This window comes from Aythya marila (assembly GCF_965140915.1).
Source record: "Aythya marila genome assembly, chromosome: 2".
NCBI classification, from domain to species: Eukaryota; Metazoa; Chordata; class Aves; order Anseriformes; family Anatidae; genus Aythya; species Aythya marila.
Window position 1 is genome coordinate 44,557,730 of NC_139043.1, and position 25,939 is coordinate 44,583,668.

Sequence of the window (25,939 nt, forward strand, 5' to 3'; positions counted from 1 at the left end):
CTTGCAAGTGTAAGGTTCCCTTCAACTACTTGCAACGTAAATGTAGAGAGAAAAAGGAGGTAAAAGAAGATCAAGAGTTGATAGCAGCATCTTTTTTTTTTTCTCTAAAGCAAAACGTGAGATGCCCTTCTTATAGCTTACTGATCTCATCCTAGCAAACAGCAAAAATACAGGAAAATGTATGCATCTAGACATCCGCGTGCAATTCTGGGCCTGTAATTACAGCAGCATTCAGTCAAGTTATTGATCTGCTAGTTAATCCTCTTTATTTAGCCTCATTAAACGTATCACAATCATACTACAAAGTAACTACTAAGTGATGCACAACGCTGAAGCCATATCCTCAATTTCTCTGTGCTGCAGTACCTTAAGTAACCAACTATATTCTCTAATTTAAGATTCAGTCCACAACTCCAGGAGCTAACCAGCTGCCGTCAAAAGGATTAATGCACACTTCTATTAAGGTTTTATGAGAATGAGACTGTAATTCCAGGTAAGTGTCTCTCTCAAACCAATTTCTGCAATTTAGTAGTTTTCTCCTTTCAAGCTTCTATAACCACTTCCTAGAATGAGCATCCGAGGCTCTGTACGCTGTAGACACGCTCCTAATTTGACAAATTACATGATTCAGGTAATACCTTACATTGCATTGTCCACAACTGCTTTTGTTGTGTTGCAAATTATCAAGAGAGTGGCTTCATGGGCCACACAGGGGTTTTTATTTGTGCTCATTTACAGGGAAGTTTTTTTTTTTTGTTTGTTTGTTTTTTTGCTTAAGGGACTGTACAAAAGTAATGAGATGGCCCAAAAGAGCTCCAATTAACAACATACCAGCTGGGAGAGACAATGCAGAGGAAAAAAAAAAAGTTTGAATATGGCACCACTGCAATACAAATGAATGTCACAAACACCACTGAGAGGTTGTGTTATGTGATTGCTATTTCCTTGAAAAAAAGTAAGTCAGCTGAATGTGCTCGTACATACATATAGGAAGCAGCAGGAGCATAGGATCTCAGTCTGTCAGCTTGTAATTTGTGCACATCCCACCAGCTGGATTACAGCCAGAGCTTGCTCTCTGCCAGCTTGCCACCTTCTGCTCCACCCAAACTGATCCCAAGTGCTTTACTTCTCCCTTACTGGGCTGACTAGCCCACTTCTCTCTTATGCTCAGCAGGTCACAGTACACAGAACCCTAAAGACCCACCTTGGAAACTGCTTCGTCCTAATTTAAAAGACAAAAACAAAACAAAAATACCAGAACAAAAAGAAAAAAAAAATTCTCTGCTAGGTAAAGTCAACCTTCTCAAATATATGGTGCAACACCAGGAGAAAAAAAAATATATATTTATTTTACCTGAGTACTGTGCTTTGAAATGGATTTCACAACTGCTGGTATATGATTTCAAATTATTTTCACAATTAACGCTGTTCCTGTAACCCTGATGCCTTATTGCTATCCAGACAAAGAATAAGATGGGCCCTACTGTCCTTCAAGACTCCTTCCAAGACAAAATTCAGCATAGAATACCATAACAGAAGGGAGACCACAAAGAGTCCATAACACTACCAGTTATTTAGACATTAACTTAAGTTGGAAGGGACCTCTGGAGGTCTTCTGGTCCCTCATTCAAAACTGGACCGACTTAGTCTAAGTTGCTCAGGGCCTTACCCAGTCACTTTCTGATGAGGTTGCACAGCCTCTCTGGGCACTTGCTACTGTGTTGGACCATCCTCACTACGAGGACTTTCTACCTTACATCGAATCTGAATTATCCTTGCTGCAAATTGTGACCACTGACTCTCAACTTTTTGCTCTGCACCTCCAAAATGAGTCTGACTCCCTCTCAGTTTCCTTCTAACCTCTCACATAGAGCTGAGTGTTAGCCTAAACCACAGCGACAGAAGGGTTTGATCCCCAAAGTGGCAAAAGTTCTGTTTGTCTTGCATCACAGGCTGCTTACAAGGAGAGCTTAGTGGTATGAGAACAGAGCTACCATGGTTGATTCATTTGACACTGGGAAAAGTCTTGCTAAACCCATAAAGACTGAAGGTCTTATCTACAAGTCCTTATGCTATCACATAAACAATAGGCAGTTCCTCAGCTCCTTCAAGAAAGCCCCTTTTTTGACTAAGCTATAAATACATGGTGCATCAATAACAGCTCTTAGCAATGGCCCCAGTAGGAGACTGGCTTGATCTTTCTGATCACTCAATGCCATTAGATGAGAGGTTGTTTAAGCTACACCTATCTCAGTTGCACCCTAACTGGACAATGACTAGCATATGACCTTGTGATCAAAAATGGAATAAAACATACTCAGATAAGGATAATTTCACATTTGTAGTACAAGTCAACAGCATAAATTATACTGGCTTACAACGTTAAAAAAAGAGACCAGGTTCTCAGAAATTATTTTGAAAAAATTTACTACAAGCCAAAAAAAAAAAAAACACATCACTTCTGAGTCCATTGGATTAGTTACCTGAATATCTTACTAAATAAATAATTATCATCACTCTAACGTTTAAAATGAAGAAATTATCAGCTTACTTCTTTCTTACCATTGTAGGTTATCCTTGGTTTTGTCAAACACATCACAAGGTGTAAATCCATTTCATCAGAAGATACAAATTTTGAACATACAGGGCACTTGAATCCTATGAAAAACAAAAACATGTAAGCGTGAGTACACTTGACCACGTAGCCAATATCCACATTTAAGCCAAAACAACATTCTCCACACATTCAAAGCAAAAATAATAATAATAAAAATAAATAAATAAATAAATCTGGCAGCTTTTCAGTGTTGACCTGACTTTTCTTCCATGAATATAATTCTCTTGATTTCAAAAGACCTCAGAAAGGACCATTGTTTCTGCAGATGGATCTGTTGCCAAGTGTGAACATGTCACCACCTCTGGAATGTAAAGTTTCACAACAACCTCAAGAGCAGTTTAAGACAGGAGAGAAAGGATAACACGGCTCTACCAAAACAGAAATTAGAAAAGTAGGGAGCACGTAATCATTAAAATCTGAACCTGGGCAGGAGCTCTGAATTAACAGCATCGCTTTTCCCAGGAACAGCGTTGAAAAGTTAACAAAGGATCTCAGTTTTACATCTCATCAGGCAAGCTGCAGCATCCTACGCCAGTCTGGGGCACAACATTAACTCAGGGGTGTCGCCTCACCTACTGAATCACTGATATTTCCTGTAGCACCGAATTTGTTTGACTTCTCTCATCCTAGCCAAGCTTGACCTTGTTTAGCTTGTGAGGTCACAGCCTGAGGCAACGCGGGATAAAGAATAATTAAGACAGTCTGGATTGTGATGCAACTGCATAATAGTCCATGACAAAACTACTTAATGCTTTAATTTATGTCATTACCATGTCTTCCAGTTAAGAGGACAAGATTGGTTGGACAAGTTTTAGGATCCACAGAAAAGTCTGAGTGGTAGGCTGATTTGGATCTGCTGAGTAATTAACGTGCAAGTGAGACAAAAAGCCACCCAACAAGGATCTTGATGCAGAAGAGCTGTTAAGATGTATGCCTACAGGACAACACGGAGCAAAAATATCTACTTAAAAATATTCAAAATCCGTGCTCAATGCCAACTCTTTCATTGGCACTGTAGGAAAGGAATGACACGGGCGTGTATAAGTGGACATTGCACCTCCAGTATCCACATCCCAGCCTGCTCCCATCGTCTTTACTTTGCTGTCCCTTGCTTTTGTACCTCCAACCTCAGGAGCTCATGATGAATTGAGTCAGCCAAGGGTATCGAGTGACTCGATGTTGCACTTTCAAGTTACTGATGCCTGAGAATTTTGATCTTTTCTGGTAATTATTATCCAGAGGTAGATCAAGCAACCAGCCCTGAAGCATTAGCACTTGAAGAAACGCACTGAATTTGTGGAGGCAACAGTTGTTGTTTTTTTTTCTACAGCTAATAGGAAGCAAGTGAAACCAGACAGCTGGTAGCACACATGGGGAACTCGGAGCAGCAACTGAACGTGTACACTGGAAACCACTTCCTGAGATAAAGTACAGCTCTGATTCTTCCCATTTTAGCTACGAGTGCTTCATATCTGCTTGCTCTTGTTCCAGTCTTGCACTTTATTTTAAATATTGCTCCTCTCTCCTTTTTTGACATCCCTCCCAAACCCACATGGTTACTAGTCACGGTTACACCCACGGATTAATAAGCACAAAACAACCAAACGTGTATTTTGAAGAACAGGTTGGGAGGATTCATTTACTTGGAGGAGGCTCTGTCAGTGACCCTTCAGCCACCACGTAACCTCTTTCCCGCAGGCTGCATCTCAACATGACTAAAATCTAAATTAGTATCTCGGTCCTCTAAACACCCCAAACCACCCGAAGCCGTTTCGTTATGGTTTTCTCCAAAAACTGGGCTAGGGGGAAGTTCTCTCTCAGCCATTATCAGCGAAATGCAGCTGATTATTCTCAAGTCTAGTCACAGTCCAAAAACCTACCAATACCCGTGCCTTATTCTTATTTATACACTCCTAGCAGGCACAACTGACAACATATTTTGATGTAAAAAGGCACATAACTTCCTCACACGCTGCAGACCATGCCAGAAGGGAGCGTTTGCGCTACAGCATGTTAGCAATTATGTTCATGGCTAGTTGAGCGCTGGGGCAGTCATTAACAAGTCGCCTCTGCTTTCTGGACAGAACTCTTCAAGCTATTCCCCAGGGTCACCAACACATCTAGTTGGGAGTGGCAGGGGCAGGGAAAACCACCACTAGGTCTCTACAACCTCTTCTGAAGTTAACAGTGGTATTAAAAAGGTACCTATCCCAGGAACGTGGGGAGAGAAGCCCTGAATCCAAACAAAACAGTAAGGAGAAATTGTGTATATGGTAATAATAATAGCAGCAGCCTTTATCAGTGCAAGCAAGAAAAGGGTTTTCCTTAAAACCATGCCCAAGGATAGACAGCTGTGAAAAATCTTTATTGGTTATCCCACTGGAGTACTCAGCTGAATGTGCTCATTCGATCATGTGCCTGTCCTTAAGTCTTGTAAACAGCCCAGATTTTGACAATAGAGTACCTCGTGACGTATCCAGTGTCAAGGAGGAGCTGAGGTAACAGGTAAGCACATACAAATATCCTCCTGACACTGCAGGCCTGGAAGATGACTGCTGTAGCTGTATTCAACATGCAGAACAACACCCCACTTACACTTAACTAAGACTTACAGACCAATTTAGCAGCCAGTGGTAAAGGTTTCTTTGTGGAAAAAGATGGTTTTCCACCAACCAGCATCAGCTGAGTGCCAGAGACCAGCGTTACAACAGAAAAAGTGCCTTGAGCTCTCTATATCTACTGAAACGTTTTGCAAAGGCAAGTGAAATCCCACTTCTTATTCCTTCCCAGAGTTGTGCTGCAATAACCAGCTCCTGGTCTTAGCCATCTCCCTCAACAGATGCACAGTGCGTGTTTTGCGTGAAGGATGTTATCATTTCCAACTCCTTTAGCAGCCCCGAAGAACAAATTATCTTGAATGTAGACACTATTTTTAAGTGTATTTTCAAAGATAAGTGAGCTTCCAACACTGTCACCAACTTGGTGTTTTCCTTACCTCAAATCAGAAGGCAATAGTTTCATGACCCAGTTCACAATTAAGCGCTCTGCAGGAACAAAGACCCTATTGTACCACTGTCCAGCAGGCTAACAACATCGATAGCCCATGTTTGTTTTTACCACCAGTTTCAAGGAACAATTCTGATAAACTTTAAGAAAGTTCCACATGACTTCAACCATCAGCAACAGGTTAAAAATAACTTGTTCTCTACTTGACTTGTTTCCCTGGGTTTCGCAGATAAACACTGCTTTTGCAGATATGTGGGTGACAAAGTAGAAGTAGTCCTTGGATGAGGTGGCATCAGGTTAAGTGTCCTGTAAAAATTGTCAAATGTTATCTACAAAAAGATAGAGTAACAGATGACCTATAGTTCTAGACAAAAATGCAACTCTTATGAAGTTGGTGGTTTCTCGGCATCCCTTATCCTCATCCAAGATAAGCAACCATCACCTTTGCATTAGGGTCACCACATAGTTGCAAGGCTGTCCTTCCTTCTCACATTGCAGAGAGGACGTTGCCCGTGATAAAAAAGCATGAGCCACCACTCATCACAACCTCAGTCACCTCTCAATCCCAAGCTGCAGAGCAGGAAAGAACTGAGCACGCACAGACACCTCGCTGACTTCTGCAAGTGCAGGCTTAAGAGACACCAGAGGCAAATTCTTTCAGACTCCATCACCTAGTTTCACAATCCTAAATACAATACCGAAAGTAAGAGGTTACTTAAACCAAACCCACAATCCTGGAAAGAAGTGCAGTTACAAGAAAAGAGGTAGGACAGAAAGAAACAGAAAGTTACAGCAAAGCAACTAGAAAATTCCAAGATGGCACAGAAAGTTTGAAATAACTAAACCTGTGTAAGGGATTCAATATTCAGAAGTGAATTCTCTTTCTCATTTTCTCTTGAATGTATCACTTTATTCAGACTGCCATCTTTTGCTAAAGGGCCTACAGTTATCCAAGAAATCCTATTGTTTCCCACATCCCACAAAACAAAATCTCAAATCCAACAAATAACACAAACTCCTGGGCAATTTTTTTGCAAAAATATTTTGGTATTATTCTGGAATACCTTTGGGGTGGTCCTTTTGGTCAATGTTAATGTCATTGATGACAAGAACATCACCAAAAACACACTAAAAGTATAATGAAACTAACTGTCCTTCACAAATAAATATCGAATGCAGTCAAGTTTTTGTATGCTTGTGTTTTCAGTGAAGACAGATAAATCCATCTCGGTTTACATTTAAGCAAGTTGTAAATGAAGCTTTACATACACACACTTTTGCAAAATGTATTTGGCAATTAAGAAGGCTGACAAAAGTTACTTACATGCTTGCACTTGTTCTTCAGCATTCAGAGAAATAAGTACAGACAGTCTGGAAGCACAGCATCCAGTAAATATGACGGTATGCAGGGTGGTATGCAAGAATATTGTCACAAATCATGCCTGCATAATGATGCTAAAACCTATTAAACAAAACGCCCTTCGCCAATAAACAGGAAAGACCTTACAGAGAAACGTGGTTAGAAAGGATGTCAAGAGGTAACTGAGTTCATCCCACACAGGGCAACTGGGTAAATGCACTTAGAGGATTTAATCTGCCCTGAAAAATCAACTAGTGAAAGACTTTACAACCATCCTAGCCAACCCGCAATGCTGAACAGCCACTCCTAGAGAGAAAAATCTTCCCTTCTCTCTCATTTGGCAGCGTTCACTTACAAAACAAGGCTTATTACTTCTTATGGGTTCAGTGGACATGGCAAACAGCTGGTAACTGTCCTTTGGGTAAAAAAAAAAAAGCAAAAAAGCATGCTCAAACTAGGAAATGCACCCTTCATCTTTTTCCACTAGCCTGCACAAAACCAGTTACTCTAATCTTTCCTTACAGGCTCTGGTATCTAAAACTTTTATTCCTGTAGCTCTCTTCTGGGCTCTGTCTGACATTTTAATATTGGATTGCCAAAAATTGGGCAGAGCTTGCAGGCCAAACCTCCAGAAGTCCTAAGCAGAAATGCATGGTTACTTATCACCTTTTTCTGTTTTACCAGGTGTTGAGAGAAGGATTTATCCTTTATAGGTGTACACATACTCACCCTGTACACAAACCACTGGACTGCTGTCCCATTCCACTCACAACCACCCCTACATGTTTAGTACTTTCAATTTCTCTTTTTTAATCAATTCTGAACATTTTTCTAATATGTCAAAACTAATGATGAATGTCAGTTTTGCTTCCAGATCTTACAAGTCTGGCTCTAGATTCCATTTTTAAAGTGTCTCCCAAGAGGATTAAAAATGAACCCAGCATGGACCACTGCAATACTCCACTTGAATTGCTTTCTTAGAACAGAGACAAGATTTTTCTAAACTATTTCTGCATCCACCTACTTATTTTTTAATCTAGACTATATTCTCTAAGTCTACCGACGCGAATATCAAACAAATAGCATCAACATTTTATGTTTCTGTACAATGCATCTACTTCTTCCACTCCTTCCTTTTATATTCGACTCCGTGAAGGACTATGAAGCGAGATCGTAAGAACAGCAGAAAAATAGGTGGGAAGAATTCAAATTCTTGCTGAAGTAACACTCCTGGTCAAGTCAAATTTTTGTCACACTCTTCTTTTGTAATCTAATTTGTAACTCTTAAAGAAAAGAAAAAAAAAGAGCTCCAGTCAAGACCACACGTCAGAGTTATTTGGCCACAGAATTCCCTCTTCTCTTCTCCTCAGCCAGCTGAAATGGAAAGACAGAATGAGTAATTCCTTAAACAAAAACCATGAAGCTTTGTACATGAAAGCACATTGCTTTACCAAAGCTAACATCTTACCTGGCAACTTTACCCCTACCATCAAAGGGAATAAGATTAATTCACACTAATTTAAGAACAGAGAACTGGCATTTTTTTTAACCGTCTTTAAGAAGTCTGAAGGTTTATAAAATAAAGAGAAGAAGAAGAAAGAAAAAGTATTACCAGTTCCCAAGGAACCCTCTGAATGAAAATTTCTAAATGCTGTAGCTCCCAATACAAGTGGCTACTTGGAGAAAATTTGTCATTTTATGTAGAGAGGTTTTTTTTTTTTTATTATTACGGGAGAAAAGATACATGTACATCTATTTGTTTGTCTTTCATCCTTCCTTACACTGCCAGTGGCCTAAGCTGAGAGAACCCATCTGGAAAGACCTCTGGAGATGAAAAGAAATAAGGATGTACCTCCCTCAGTTTGAGAGAGAGTAGGAAATCATATACTAGCAAAGACAACAACACAAAAACACCAAACTCTGTCATTTTACAAAACTCGACCAGATTATGCACAAGTATTTTCTTCTTCTCAGCACTTGTGATTTTGCGCTCCTAAACTATAGTGGTTTCTTCACCCGTCTTGTGCCATAAAACTGAAATAAATACACTTGTGAATTCCTTGATGAGAATAAGGGACCTTCTCCTGTATTTTTTTTATTTATTTAAAGCTCGCACAGCACCCACAGGAGAGAGAAGAACAAATGAAATGGGGAGAAAAAAAACAAAACAACAAGACTGAAATTTATTTCAGTTAAGGATAAACTCACAGGAGACGTGGAATAGTTTGAGAAGATGCGTTTGGATAATACTTCCTTCACCTCCTAAGCAAAAGCTGAAGAAGGAACACCTCACTATGTAACTTCTTTAACTCCCTTCATCTTGTTAATTGGGTCTTGCTAATTGTTATCTTCAATAGCGATCACTGAAAAATAACGCAGTACAGAACGAAGAGCAGGAATTGAACAAGACATTTTCTTATTCACGAGTAAAGCCTTTATCAACTGCACAGCTCCAGGTGTCTAACACCAATGTAAAACACATGATAATGACTATAATCGACAGCTGTGCGTTTTTAGAAACTGAAGAGCAATAAATACAGCCACGAAAGTAGAGGTGGGGGGAAAGCCCCGCGCTAAAATACCTTGAAAACCAGAAGATACGACTGTAGGTGGGAAAGACTTGTGGAAAGGGTGATTTTGTCTCTTAATACAAGAATAAGAACAGCTGTTACTAGAGTGACAGCTTTTCGGGAGCGCTATTTTAGATCAAAGCTAGCACTGAGCACAAGTAGAAAAGACCTTGTAGCTCCACTTGTGTGTAGGGGGTGTGTGGTCGGGTGTTATTCCCCCAGCCCACCATCTGTAGGGATCTGTAGTCAACGCAGACGACAGACTGCTCAAACCTCCTTCGTCTGAACTCCTCCTGAGTCTATGTATTTTCAAATTCACAAGCACGGTAACAAGACAAATTTTTAAAGGAGCATAAACTTGTGTTGGAAGTTGCTTTCAGTAGGTTTAAAGGTAAGAACAAGCCTCAGCTGTCTTGTACAAAAAAAAAAAGGGTCCACGTGGACTCTAGATCCAAATTATTAAAAAAAAAATTAGCCTCCTGTGTATGATGAATGCTGGAAATCATAGAAATCATGCCAGAAAGCATGGTCAGTGATTCTGGGCACAAGTGTATTTCATTTGCACGTTGTAGGCAGGATTAACTTGGCAAACAAGCTTAGATTTTCCGTTACCAAATGATGCCAAATATCTCAGTGCAAGGCAGCTTGGAGGTCTGAAAACTTCATGCAAATGAAATGACTTCAAACTCTTACTCGGTAGACATTACATATTCCTATCATTTTTTCCTACCTCACCCACCACAGTTCAAGTGCAGAGTATTCTTTTTTCTCACTCTTATTCTCCCCTAAACCTAGGTGTTTGGGTTTTTTGTTTTTCTTCGTTAATTTTCCTACGCCCTCACTTTTCTCGCATTCCCTGGAGCCACATTTTCCTCCAACACCCGAAAAAGAAGGTCTCTTCCCATTCATCGCTTCACAATGGGAGGTGGAGAAGACAGGCAGGATAACAGTGTCCCACTGTTCTGCTGAAGTAGGCTCTTCTGGAGTGACTGAGTAATTTGGCAAGACAGCTCATTATTCTTATGTAGAGGGGACCAGTGTTTTTTTTTTTTTTTTTTACACCACCACCACCCTTCTCCACAGTGCCCATAAAGTCAGGACTTTCACAAATCCAGTAGGATTAAAGAAAATGCTTTCAACAGAAATCCCGTAAGTATAGGAAGAGCTGCTCCAAGATGAGAAGAAAAGAATGAAGTCCTACTTTTTGAAAATGCACGGACACCAATATCTCGAAAACTCGCACTGCACAACGCAACAAATCGGATTAAAATTACACGAAGCATGATAGTAAGAGAGGGGAGGGTGGCTGTATCATGCTGAGAGTGTATTTAATGAGAGCTAAAAGGAAAGAGGTGTGATGGGAAAATGGCTGAGTAATGGTTGACGAGGATGACTAAACCCAACACGTGAAGACAGAGCACCTCGTCAGACGCAGAGAAGTCTTCTGAGCAAACTAGCCAAAATGCATAGAAGGTCTTATGGAAAAAAAAAAAAAAAAAAAAATGGGAGAGACAAAGTAAACACTGCACTTGAAACGCAGCAGACGGGAACAAGGGAGCAAGCCCCAGGAGAAGGCAGCATCTTCGAAGACAGCACAGATATGGATGCTGCTCGACAGCATGCAGAAGACAAAGTCTCTTGGAGAATCTCAAAACTAGTATTCTACTACACAAACAAGGCGGTAATGGAGACCTGAGGAAGCACAGCATTTACAGACAACTGGTCTGCTGTCTACAAAGTTTTTACCAAAGTAAGTGAGGGTAAAAGGAAAAGAAAAAAAAAAACGTCCTCACTAAGGCAAAACTTTGTAAGGTCTGGTTTAGTTGAAATACTTACCAGTAACCTACTTGTTCCTGCAGAAATAGAGGTAGCAGTGACAAAGAAAAAAGGGGAAAACCAATCAATGACAAAAAAGTCAATACAAAATATTAAAGAGTACAACTGGGAAGAATACATGTAAATAAAAAGTTTAATTATTATATGGGATGTTCTCAGGAGTTTCAATATTAACTTTGATAAAGATGTCTTATTTTAACAGCATCATTAAATTATATATCGAAAGTAGTTATGGTTACATTTATCATTCAATGTAACAGAATTATACGTAATAAAAGTTCAGTTTCAAGAGAGTCAAGGATAATCGTTTCACAGCATACATGTTTTCTCATTGTTTTCATCCCATTTTTTAATTATACATACAAAAATTTTTAATGACTAGCACAACAGCAGACTTTCCTACATCATTATATGCAGTATTTTCCCTCCTGAGCTCTCAAAATAGCAGTCCTCCACAAAAGGCACCATTTTCTTAAATCTGCGGGGAAACTAACCTATGGATATTCATTCACTTGGAACCAGTGAAAGTCAAGCATGTTTTTTTTTTTTTTTTTTTTTTTTTTGTTTGTTTGTTTTTTTTCCCCAAAACAGAATAAATGATTTACTAATGAGGCCTGAATTCAGTAGCAAGGCCTGGGCTGAAAAAAGTCATTCACCTTCAGCACAAAGGAATTTTGCTTTAGGAACAACTCGTAAATATTATTGATATCTTCACTTCTCATAAAGCCGCCTTCTTGGTTGTAATTGGAAAATTTAACTAAGTTCACTCTCCAGTGACTGCTCTAGTCTTCCAACTTAGAAAACGAGTACCTTAGTATACAGAGTTACAGAAACTAGGATATAGGTTTATAAGAAGCTAGATTTTTAACAGAATCATTAGAGAACCTTTCAAAATAGGGAGAAGACCAAGGGTTAGAAAATGCTGTAACTTCAGAAAGGTGTATATTGGAATTAGATTGTTAAATCTGTCAGGATTAACATCATTTAACTGTTAAACATGAATTCTGTGCAGATTTTAATAAAATGAGAGCAGGTTCTTAAGTTGGAATGATATTTAAGTTTTATAATTACTAGTTCTGTAAAAGCTCTTATTTCTAAGACAGGACCAATTGATAATATCTGGGGAAATAGCAAAGTGAGGAAAGCATGCGAAATGACTGATAGGAGCAACAGTAGAGAGGATACATAACTGCTTCAGAAAAAGGTAGAACTGAACCCATAAACAAGTAACTCCCCTAACCAAGATTTCTCAGCTGTTGCCTGTAAAAGTTAAGGAAAATCAAGCTGGTGACTTGCGTGCTGTAAACATGCCAGTCATGACAGATCTGCCTCCATTTCCAGCCTTTTGCCTTCAAGAGAGCACACAACTGCAATATTCTGCAAAATCTTACTCACAAAACATCCACGAATTGCAAGCCAACCTTAAAATCCCGTGTCACATCACTCCTACCTCAGCAACCAAGTCAGCAGTGTGATTCTTGCTCTTTTCATGTGGAAGATACCGCTGGTCAAACAAACTCTTAGGAAATATTTTGTGCATTACTTGAACTTCAAATGATCATTGTAGAGACTGCTACTGATTATTTTCTGGTTTTCTTGAGTTATAACTGCTGTATTGGTCTATCAGTCAAACCCTTAGAGCAGAAACATCTCGTTTACATTAACCAGATCATGCTAAGGAGATGCACATATTCATGCACACACACACACACTAGACTGTAATTGGAACAAATTAATTCAGATGACAGATGTTTTGACTTTTCAGCAGTTTAAATAATGACATGTTAACTAAAATGCTTTTACTTATCCAATTATGGCTTCTATTTATTACAGTACATGCTTTCAGTGCTTTATTTATCTGTGACACTACTGAAGCTAAGAGCAGTCGTAACTAACTAGTATGGCTTGGTCTTCACCATTCATACAAAATCACGATCTATCAACTGATACATATAAGCACTGTATATTAAAAAAGACACTGTCTTGAGTTTGTTTGAATACTGAGGTGACATGAAACTACAACATGTCAAGAAGTTATATTTTTATGTAAAAAAAAAAAGCCTTTTTTTTTTTTTTTTTCCTGTTTTAAAACAACAGAATAAAGACCAATCACAATTAGTATTCATATTCCTGGAAAGCCCTTACAAGAGCAGGGTCATAGCGTGCCAAGTGCTGCAAGTATGTTTGTTTGCATATGTGTGTTAGTCTCTCCTCTTCGGAGAGACTCCTCTAAAAAGAGGAGGAAAAGTAATGGTACAAAGGGGGCAATGCCTTCATTATACACTCCAGAAAGGCAGTAAAACTTGCCTCAGCTTATACAGCAGGCCAGGCGATTCTCCTAAATCACTAGGCATTACCTTATGTAAAAATGCCTAGCTGCCCACGATGACATTGAGGCAAGGGTAGCAGAAAGAGCAACTCATGGCATAAATTAGCGCTGCCTCCCCACAACAGATTACCTTCTTAACACAGAATAAAACCAAAATGACAACAAGAACAAAATCAAAATAAAAAGACTGGCGGCTTCTGGCACAAAAGGCAAGAGAATGAAGAAAGCACCCTAAAGGTGTGCTATATACATACTTCAGCAGCAAATGATTTTAAAGAAAAAAAAAAATCCATAATGCACTCTACCTAACCCAGTATATATACTCCTGCTCAAACAACTAGGATTTCATTTTCTTCCAATTCCTGCTTTTATAAAGGGTAAGGCACTCATTAAAAATAATTTATGAATCTTCCATCGCTACTTAGACATCTAAAGTCTGGAGGTAAGAAACACTACCAATAACCTGATTCCAAAACAATTAGAGAGACAGATTTACTTCCAGTTTTTCACTGTAGCCTTTTGCTCTAGGTTGAAAAAAAAAAAAAAAAAAATCAACTTCCCAAAATCATCTGCGAAACAAACAACAGTTCTCAAAAATGCTTTTAGTTAAAAAAAAAAAAAAAAAAAAAAAAAGTCCTCCAAGCCCAAAATAATTTGTACCCTTAAATATTTGGCTACAGAACAGGTTTTGAGAACTGCAAAGAATTAACATTATTTGTAGGCATTTTTCCATTTCAGATTAGATTGCCTCCTTCAACTAAGGGGCCCATTAGTCTCTTAGAGAGACTTCTCGTTCAGCAGACAGAAGACATAATTTCAGCAGCTTATAAAACAAAAACCTCCACGATGCCCTTGATGGATAGCTACCTCACTCTTAAACCCTGTTGCCAGTTTTCCAGGAGGTGTTCTTATCCTGGGCTTTAGGAGAAGAGGTCAAAGTAACTGTTTTCCCACATGGACATCTGCCTGAATCTACTCCTTACCTGGCAAAAGGCCCCATAAGGTAAGCCCACTGTACATCGGTGAGTACAATAACAGCAACTTTGAGAAGTCTCACAGCGTGGCCACCAATAAATTTAGCCAACCATCAGCTATTTAACTCTGGTAACAAAACAGACTTGTTCCAGTTCTTCCACAGTAAACTCTATCTGCGTTTAGGCACAGGCGTGTAAAACACAATTGGTGCCTCCAGGTTGGTTTTTATTGTTGTTGCTGTTGTTTTATAAAGAAACTTGTTTGTTGTTTTTAATTTATTTTGCTTTTAACTAGCATTTTCAGGAACACCTCCTAAAGGCTCCTGCAAGAAGCCTAACAGTCCTGTCAATCATTACAACAGCACACACTGTCTTCAGCAAAGGTTTTGCTGTACCAGTCTTTTACAGCAGTTGTACCAAATCAAAAATCAGTAAACCAGGAGATCTGCCAACAAAAGAAACCTACTTCTATTCTTTTTTCTTTCTTTTTTTTTTTTCTTTATTTATTTATCCTTGAGAAGAAGCAATATTGAGTACAATTCCTGGCACTGTGTGGTAAGAATACCCTTTAAACTTGTTTCTTTGCTTTCTAGAACTGTGCAGACATTGTACCATTCATTCTATTAATCCCATAATCTACAACAGCAGTTTCTGTTTTGGAAGACATCTCCCCAGGGCAGTATGCAGGCTACAGAAGACTAACAGCTGCCTAATCTTTCAGGGAGATCCTCCAGCTCAAGGCTGAAGAGTAAGTGAATGCTAGACTTGTTCTGCTAACAAAAGGCCTTAGTCCGACACGCTGTCTGTCTGGTACTTTCCGCAGAACGTGGTAGGACAGATTGAAATTCTGCTCTTGGTGTAAAACCAGTCCTTAGCTAAAAGCGTATGAAAGCTGCCCAGGAAAAAAACAGATGCAGTTGGAAGGGCTGTATCACACACGTGGGAATATAAATATTTACACACAAGCATATGTTTTTGGGTAGAAGTCAAGTTAAGGAAGGGAGTTCACAGCACTTAACATCTATACAGTGACCTTCAGAAAGTAAAATAAAAACTTCAACTCATCCATCCAGTTTCTACGTGCAACAAAACTCGTACAAGTTGCACTATATATATATCTTGAAACAGACTAATCCTGGTAGACTATCATCTAGTTACTCTAGAAACATGCAATGGCAACATTTCAAGGGTAAAAAAAAGTTCATTTAAGCCCTTCAGAAAAAAAAAAAAAAGTTTCAGATGTGTTTATGTCAATTCAGCACATTACCTTCAACATAGGTGGGATCATAAATCCTGAAGTATGTTGTTGTTGCTCTTGACCCAGCTAGGTATCTCATAAAGTTGAGGGTAGTACAATCCAGCAAAATAAAATAGCAAGCCTTTTGGAATAAATTCAAAGTACTAAAAGAACAATACAGTCCTCTAATCTATTAATATTCTGGCAAGAGCATGTACACACAAGTCTGACTCTTTTAGATCAATTTACACAAAAATTCTGTTCTAAAATGCATTAATATGAAGCTACAAAGCTTTTTCTTTTTTTTTTCTTTTTTTTTTTTTTTTTTTAATAGACAAACTGTTTGTACACAAGCAATTTATAAAAGTACCAATTATGATAACATTTATTATCAATCTCTGTTCCCTCGGGGACAGTTTTACAGAAAGAACTTGAAAAACAAAGCCAGGAAAAAAGCCTCCTATAAAACTACTAGTCTTTGTCTTGCACTGGCTAGTCTGTTAAAGCAAGTTTTAAATTTATTAAAATGTAAATGTAGATGGTGGGTTCCATATGTGTCGTTCTCCCTCCCCATCCAAGCAAGTATTAGCAGTGTTTCATTCCCTATTCAATCTTCATACATTTCTTTAGCTACTCAGGAAAAAACTCAGTTTCTTTTACCAAACTTAAGGAATCACAATACCAGGGATATAAATTTTAGAATGTGACTTCATTAAAAACCATGAACTTATAAATAAAATCATGTTATATATGATCCCTCCAATGAAGTTAGTTTAAGGGAAAAAAATAATAATCCCACAAGTGGAAGGCACCTCCAGCAACTGTACAATAGTTTGCCTCAATTCCCAGACATATGGCAGAGACCCAACCTAAATAAAGCAGAGTTAGCCATAAGTTAGAGACAACTGATTTGGAAACGCAGCTTTTCCAGGACAATGAGGAAACTCTAATACTAATTTTGTTTAACGATGGTATTTCCACATTTCATTTACAAGTTGAAATGCATGTATATTGTATATAATGTATAAATGTCTATTCCAATGATCGAAAGAGCAAAAAGAGGGTTTTCTTCTCCCCCTGAAATACACTATTTTTTCTCATGGGAAAAGAGTGAGTAAGAAATGCACGTGGTTTCCTCATTTATTTGTTTGCTAGTAAACTGAGTGAAGGTGCCAAAGTTCTTACAGAAGCTAGTGGAATGGTTTCGGTAATATACCGAAAGCTCTGCAGCATAAAAAGGAAATAATATTTACTTTAGGATTCCCACCCCTAAGGAAAATCCAGCAAGACGTTTGTATAAAGATAACAGTAAGCAGGGGGAAAAAAAGCATGTATTATCTTAAATAAACTGCACTTAACAATAGGGCAAAAAACATTCAATCCACATAGCTCTCTGCAGGCAGGGGCATAAAGAGAAAGGAAAAAGGTCACTGAAGTATTTACAAACCCCGTTTTCACACATGAATCAGAGTATTACTGTGTTTTCCATCACGGCCTTGAAAGCTATTAAGTGAAATTAAATATTTACATGTTTTGTTCTTTTCCCCCCTACGCAAAAGATGGATCTTATCTTGTTACCTCAGCACCGCCGGACGCAAAACTATTTTTTTTTTTTCACAAGTAAATATTTCAGAACCCCAGCTTGTAGGTTTTCACCTCTAGTCAAGAAAAACTAACGTTATTTCCAAAGGCTAGCCTCTGGCGAGCCTCCTGCTGCTCAAGCCTTCTCCCTAACCCTAACTCCCAATGTATGCGGTTGGCGGTCCTCGAAACCCCTCCAGCTGCCCCTGTGCTCAGCAAATGGCCGCCGCTGAGGTGAGGGCCCCCCAGCAGCCTCTTGCTGGTGGGGTCCCAATGTGTTGTTCGGGTGTGGGTGCTGAATGGACACCAGACACCAGCACCGGCCCTGTCCCGAGGCCCTCAAGGGCCCAAGGCCCTGGGCGAACTCTCCATGACGGCCCCCAGACAATAAGTGCAGCCCCACAGTGAGGAAACCGATGGCTGTAGGGACACTGAAGAACGCCTTCTGCAGGTCCTTCCAGAACCAAGCCCTTTCAGTGGGCTTTACGCTTGGTGTTTAGGCAATGCTCACCACTTAAAGAAGCAAAGATGTTACTTTCTGTTTGTGCAAAGGACGACGAGACATATAGGGGCATAAAGCCACTGCAAACCGCCTCCACTTCCAGGGCCAACTTGCATAGGATGTCACAGCCGTACTTCGGTCTGTGTCACGGGAAGTCCTCGCAGCCCCATCAGACGCTTTCAGTTTTACAACCCAACCACAGCCAGCTCCCATGTTCGTACAGGAAGAAACAGCTTCGAGTTTACCAGCTAGCACAAACATTAATACCACACAACTCCCTAAGCACGTTTATTTTTAACAAATTCTGTTATCCATCAATCCTCCTGAATCTTTCTAGGCAGACAGTCAGTCGGTGACAGAAACTGCAGCTTCAGTGTTTCAACACAGTTACTTGGTTGTTAAATGTTGTCTGCCTCATTACCATCCTGGTCCTTCTTTGTCAGACATCTAGCAAATGAGAGCTTTCTACAAGCCTGTTACAAAGAAATTTAATTTAAAAATAAAAATGAGATACTAAGCCCTACCAGCTTTCAGCTACATTTCAAGACTCTACACACTGTTTAAATTATATCTAATAACTAGAAAGAGTCAAGTATAATTACAGAGGAAAAAGAGCCCTCGACATTTGTAATGAAGAGAACTATGTTAATAAAAATGCACCAATTTGCAAGTGATGCATTCAAAATTGGGAACCGGCAGTGAAACAGTAGGAGGAACTTGCTTATTAGGGAAAGTTTTCCAGTGGTAACATTAATTGTCAAACTGAAACTCAGAAGTAATGAGGTGGCTTTCCATTAAGACATGAGCAAAGAATAGATGATCATCATCTGCTCAGAACGGACTAAACCTAGCTGATCACTGCAGTACTGGGAAGCAGCTGTTAACCTCAAGGTATCTTCAAGTCCTATAACCACCAAAGAGACCTTCATCCACACATTATCATTACTTAAATCTATTCCTGTAACCCCTTTCGTGTACCTGTTTTAGGGAAAAAGACATTATATGCCTACTAACCTAAAAACAATCATGAAAATTCATCTACAACATTGAGAGAAAGGCCTGTTGCTTTCCAGTACACCATGAAAAAGGAAAACGCGGTGTTTAAATACTGTATACGACAGGAGCAGACTGTAGAGCTGACAAAGTATCTTTCCTCTCTTCTTATCCCTCCATGGACAAGTACTTTTGGGGATATTCCTAAACCTCACTTGGAGAGTCCATTTTTTATACAGTTTGTTGGCTTTCAGAGTTAGAAAGGCACCATTAAAATTAGCTTACAATTTAGAACTTCCTGGAAAGGGACTAGAAATGTCTTAATTTCAAGGGTGAATGCCGAGATTACAAAATAGTTCCTTTCATGTAAGCAGAAGAAAGAATTCTTGTCAGTGACATATGACAATTCCTGACAAATGGGATTACGCTCTTCAAGGCAGATTTGCGTGTACACCCAAAATTTTGCACGTGCAAGACTCACAGACTTAGTTACAGCTGTCCTCACAGTGTTTTAGCTGTTCAAGTATCTTAAAAACATTATACCTAGTATGTTTATCACTGACTGAAAGAAAACAAAGGTAAATATTTTAGAGATAAAATACAATAGGGAAAATGCAAGAAAAACAAGGTATTGACTTGATGCTTTCCTTCCCTTCCTAACTGTGCATCAAATTTAACATGACAGAAATTGACTTACAACTGTGTCATTTGGTAAATTTGTGCGTTTGGAAGGCATAAACAGAAAACTGATAGGATTAGGATTTCATGTGTTGACACTTGAATTCCAGGCCTTCATGACTCGTGCTATATGTACACACACGTACCCAGTTGGATCTCTGAGGAAGCAAGTTTAATCAAAATAATTTTTAATTGTGTGCATTTCAAAAATATTGCTAACAAAAAGGAAATGTTACATGGCAATTTTTAAGCTAGGGGAAATGCAAGTTAGAAAAACTGAAGATAAGAAAATACCAAAAAATTGATACCCTAAAATAAAGAATTTCATCAAAATGACCTCTCTTCTTCTTGATCTACAAATTAAGGATTTCAGTGTATTTCTCTCCAGCATTCCTCCCCCATTAAAACTAGGGGTACGGATTAAAAGAAAACTCACACATGCACATATATATATAAATAAAATACCCACAATTATTTCTTTCCACAGGAGAAAAAAAAAAGAAGTTCTGAACTAATACACTTTATTTATTTATTTATTTATTTGATTTTAAACATAGGAACAATTTAAAATCTGGCTAAATTAGTATTTCTGCAGATTTATTTTTTTTGTTCCCAACAGCACTTCTGTATTGGTGTTTAAGCTAAATGACTCATCCGCACAGAAAACTTCAATAGGGCAGAAAAAGGGAAATAAAAAAGGGGAGGCTCTCAATAAGCTATACACACATGACTTTTGTGTGTTAAGGACCACAGTTTAAGAAATTGGAAAACATTTGTATTAGCACACTCACAGCTGTGCACCCTGATTCCCCCTAAAAAACAGTAATATAACAAACACCACCATTCCATACAGGTATTTTCCTCCTCCTCTTTCTTGCTTACAAATTTGGTGTATTTTTACAGGACTCCCCTTTGAAGCTAACATTTTCTGGGGTGCTTACGTTTTTCACTCAATTTCATTCTGAATCTTTGTGGATAGAGTCAGGCCAGCCACATTTGATACAAACATTTGATGTTAACATATTTCAAAGATTGTTTGCATGCTATGGCTAACCAAGTTTCAGAATTAAGAACAGGCTACTGCAGGACACAGCTGTTAAACAGCTGAGCAAGTCCAAATCCATGACAGGACAAGGACGAAAAATAAGAGACCTTAGCGATGAATCTTATAAAAATTAGTATAGTTTTGTAGCACTTATTCTCAGAATATTTTACAAACATCACAGTTAAATCAAGTAGAGACATTTTACTACTTGCAGGCAATTAAGAGTCTTCCTCATGTTGACAAATTATGCATCACTTTTGCTTGTCTAACCTGCAAGCAAAGAGAAGAACCTGAATATCCCTAAATTTATAGCATCTCACATGGACCAGAATACCTTCAGGTTTCCCATTCCCAGCTCTTTATATCAGAGCTGCAGCTAGAGTAATTTCCAGTATTAAAAGGCAGCTACATTAGCTCAGCACCCTGTTTCTCAGCATAGCTAGGAAGCCAGAAGCACCACCAAACCGACAACATGGCCATGGAGCTTTTCAGACTTGAAAAGCCAACAGCATTCAATGCCACATGCTATGCTGTCATTCAAAACCACGCTTACACCTGCCACTTTCATTAGTTAACTAATGAACTATCGTCACAATTGAGGAGATGGGAAAAATAAAATTATCTGTGGATAGTAAAATGCAAATGCCACCACTCCAGCACACTTTTTGGATACTTTTGGCTACTCCTAGCTTTGCTGTGGAGCGCATGTTTTGCACCAGCAAAACATCATGATAAAATATAAAATTTGATACCACTATTTTCATCAATATGTTAAAATTCAGCTAAAATTAAGGTCAATATCATTAAACCACTATTAAAAAAAAAAAATCAAGCAACAACAACACATAAGCAAGTATTTTGCAGAGAAAGACTGCCATGTCTGTGACAAACATAAGGCAAGCCATAGTGAACATTTATAAAGACTGTTCAGAGTATATTTTTTTCCAAGTGATGAGAAGAATCCTTAGGAAAGAACTTAGAGAAATTCATTCCCACTGACTTTTCTAGTGCTACTAAAAGCAAGGACTGCAGCAGAGCCACTGGAAATGTTTTGTTCTGTCACTTAAGAGAAAAAACAGGCAAATACTTGATGAGTTTTATAAACAATTCAGCCAGTAGTCAAAGTTACCTTGCCCAAAGATTAAAGATGGCCAGATCCTTAAAGAGAGCCAATAGGGGGCAGAATTTAAAAACTAGAAAGCTTTTGACAGACAACCACTCCAAGACCTTAGGTTTCATGACAGCATAAGCTTGATCCTATCCACACGGATAAGGCAATCTCAACAGTGCTGTCAGCCCAAGTGGTCTTCATAAAGCCTAGTTCCTAGTCCACTTTTCACAGATCAACAGCTGTCATGAACACATTAAACTGCTTAATGTCAAGAAATGGCGTAACGCAAGCTTAAAACTCTTTTGAACATTTCTGAAAGCAAAATGTTCAATCATTAAAGACATTTAGAAGGTTGATTGCTAGCACGACAGACACCTGTAGACGAAAAGTCACAACATAGCCACCAAGCCCACAAGAAAGCCAAAATGAGAAGGCTTGCCCTGCGGCTCCAAACGTGTTGATCATTTCCTTTTGACTCCATCAGCTGAATGCAACTGCGTGCCTCACAAGTGGAGAGGCACAGCGGGGAGACAAAGGAGAGCCGAACACGTCATCTCCCGCACTTGCGCAACACAAGCCCCAGTATTTGCTTTAGCCATCTTATTTCTTTGTTTGCAGCAGAACCAGCCCCACATTTGCGATGAACACTTCCTCCACTCCCTCACCGCATGAGTCGCTGGATCTTGGACTTATCGAGCGCACAAAAGCCAGTTTATTTTAGCACGTGCTTTATTATGCTAGCAATATAATCTGTATTTCCTCTAAACTGAAAGCTATTTCAGCATTATAGTTTCCTTCAAAAACATTTTAAACGCTTTGGCTTTTCACATCCATGATTACAAAGGAGCCCAGTTTCATCGGTCTTTGAAATGTTATCAGTCACAAAACAGACAAATTCATGGATATGAGACATTTGGATATAAACTAATCCAAGGCTGAACTGACGGAGAAACACAATTAAATCTCACTGAAGAGCAATACAGTTTGGTACTTAAAAAGCCAAGCAATTGCTGTACACTTGTCATCTAGTATTTAAATGTTAGGACAGCTGAATTAAACATTCAAAGGGAATTTCTTTCATAGCATGCAGCCCTTTACATACGTGAATTTCAGGCTGTTTTCATTGGCATGTGGATCCAGGAATCATTTTCTCATCAACCAACAACAGCTTTATAGCTTTATTGTGATGGTGGAGTACATACATGACGCATTAAATATATAGAAGTAGTTTTACAATTGCATTTTATTATTTTGGAACTGCAATACGTTAATAAATCCACACAGCTTTAACAAAAGGGTTAGGGCTTTTGTTGGTTTTTGGTTTGTTTTTAAAGTCAGACAAGCAATCTACTTGGCATACATTTAATACTGACCTGAATATCGAAAGCAAACTAGCATCTATCCACACTGATCTGACTGCCTCTAACAACTATACCCATATGCAAATAACAGGGATAGGAAAGCTAACCCTAATCAGCCACTGAGGTTGCAAAATCACAATGCTGAGAAACGAAAGGAAAGGTGTAACGCACAACCCTATCTTTGGACAGTTCACACCTAAGCCCAGTAATACCGTCTTTCAGCACCCTTCTTCAAAATCACCTCTGAAGATGAATCATGGTTATCCGGAGTAAGAAACTGCAGGAGCCCTGAGTCACTTGCTGCACATCCAACATCCAGAATGCAGATGTGTGATTTTTACACTCATTCTTGGCAAAGAATAGCAAAACTCCCAAGAAAATGGCCAGCAAATCCTCGAGTATGGCATCTTATGCTACTTCAGTCACCCTTGACGGTGCAATCAAGACTGAGAAGAAAGAAGACAGCCTCCTGGTGAAAGCGGTTAAATGACCAGAGCGCTGCGTTTTGTTACTGCCGCCAGTCTTTATACTCTGGAGATCCTCCACCATTACCTCTGAAATTTACTTAACTGACAGTGCACTGCCCTATCTGGTAGGGCCACAGGATCTTCTGAAGCCAGGCAGGATTCCCTTCCATGCCCACCCTCAGGACTCAGGTAGGAGCGATGCTGTTTCAGTCCACAAGAAGTAAAACTCAGGATAGCCGCAGAAATCAGGATTCAACGGTGGCGTGATTTTCAGGGCACTGTACAGTGCCCTGCAGAGATTCTTGGCAGGGAGACAGTTGATTTTGTAAGTTTTCTGAAAGACTATCACCAGATTGGTCCAGTTTTCATTAAAAAATAAAGTATTTTCAGATTCTCAAAATACTGTCTGTGTGTTCTAGGAGCGTGCACAAAGCACGTCAGGGCTGACTTCTCTTTGGCTGCACATGGAAAACTTTACCAGTTTTAAATTCCTTTCATGAGGGCCACAGCTATTAGTGTGCACTATGACACAGTTTTTATTTTAGGAGTACAGAAGAACTGCATTTAGGTTACGCTTGGCAAAATTCAGCACAAATCCATCCTTCATTTTGGTGTCAAATTCAATATCCTAAGACAGATGCATCTATATTTTAATGAACCACAGCTCTCCCCTCGTCCTGCACTGAGTCTTAATAATTTCAAAAAACATGTTGGAAATGCCTTAGCTATATTTCAACTCAAGCAAATGTATGTACACCTATACTTCAGGAAAAAAAAAATAAATCCAGGAGAATCATAACTAAAGCTTCATTTGTCTCCAGAGAATAGCCATTGTGCATGTTCAGGCAACGTGCTAGCACTGACATAGCAAAGAATGTAATCACCTAGCATTGATAATGCTCCAGATGCTCAGCTAACCTCTCACATCCAACAACTCCACCTTCAATTCTTGAAACAGTAATGAAATCACAGCATAAATCAACCTGACACAGGGACTAATTATGGCAGCCCAACTAGGAAGCGTTTTGGAACACCACTAGTTTCAAAAAACATTTAGAGCCGGTGTTGCTAAATAATTGCTTTATATAAGTGACACTCGGTATGGAAAGCCAAATAAATTGTAACAGCTCATTTTTTTCTTGCCATTATTCTTAGGTGAATTTATTATAAGTTACTAGAAGACATGCAAAGTGCATGCCAGATGAGAACTCTGTATTTATAGCACGCTAAGTCAGTCAGCAAACAGAATCTCCTAAAAATATCCACAATGGTATGCAGCACGCCCGCTCTTTGGGGACTGCTCAGTCTGCGGTGGTCTGAATTTTAGACAGAGCACACAAGGACGAAGAAAACACCCAGGTAGGTCAATTCCTGGAGGAGTATACGAGTAACGGAGGCGATTCACATACAACACTATTAATTCTGTTTGGCAGGCACTCAAACATCCCAAGCCCTACAAGACTTCCCTGCGTGCTTCCTGATCTCTCCAGGTCAATACGATGCAATTTACACGCAGGGCACAGAAGCGTGCACCCAGGCTGAACAAGCCTCATTCCTACTGTGGCTTAGCCTCCCATTTTTGCAGGTGTCAGGAATCTGAAGCCTATCAAATAACAGGCACCAGAGAGCTCTGGATGCACGCTGAGACATCCTTGAGAGAGTCACGATGACGATCATTTACAAAGAAAGGTGGCCTTGGGAACTCAGGCATTTGCTTCGGAGATAATTAAGAAGAGAGTAGAAAGCAAAAATAATTTCTTGTATGCATATGAAATGCTGCTCTGGTTTTACTCAGGTTATTTTTTTTAAAAGCACAAATCATTTGTTTTTGATTTCTGAGGTGCATGCCTTTAAAGATACTCCAAAAATAAAACCCCTTAGCAATCAGAGGTTTCTCGCTCCTCCTTTGCATAGGTTCAAGGACAACACGCTCCTTTACCACAGTAAACGGATACAATCTGTAGAAATGAACACAGGTCTCTCCTGAAACTAATTAAAACATTAATGAGACACACTGCAGAAAAATCTTGAAAATAATATAAATTTGGTTCATGCATCTGCTAATAGCAGGGAGAACCTCCCCCAAAACCTTGGTGATATTGTTCCAAACCTGAAAGTTTTGAGCAAGACTAAAACAGCAAATCAAGAACATTTACATGATGAACTTCTCCGTGAACAGCTGGCAAGAAGAGGAGAGAATGTACTCAAGCAGATGGGTAGGCAACGTGTTTTAAAAATAGGTTCGAATTTTTAGCAGTGACAAAAGGCTTTC

At 39.1% G+C, this 25,939-nt stretch overlaps 1 protein-coding gene across 1 annotated transcript in view; it reads right to left on the minus strand.

Annotated features, from left to right (window-relative positions):
• ZNRF2 (zinc and ring finger 2) overlaps positions 1 to 25,939 on the minus strand; it is a 57,042-nt gene that overhangs the window by 24,673 nt on the left and 6,430 nt on the right. The window contains exon 2 of the mRNA XM_082753903.1: positions 2,563 to 2,658. Coding sequence (XP_082610029.1) covers positions 2,563 to 2,658 — 96 coding nt within the window. The remainder of the gene's footprint in view (positions 1 to 2,562; positions 2,659 to 25,939) is intronic.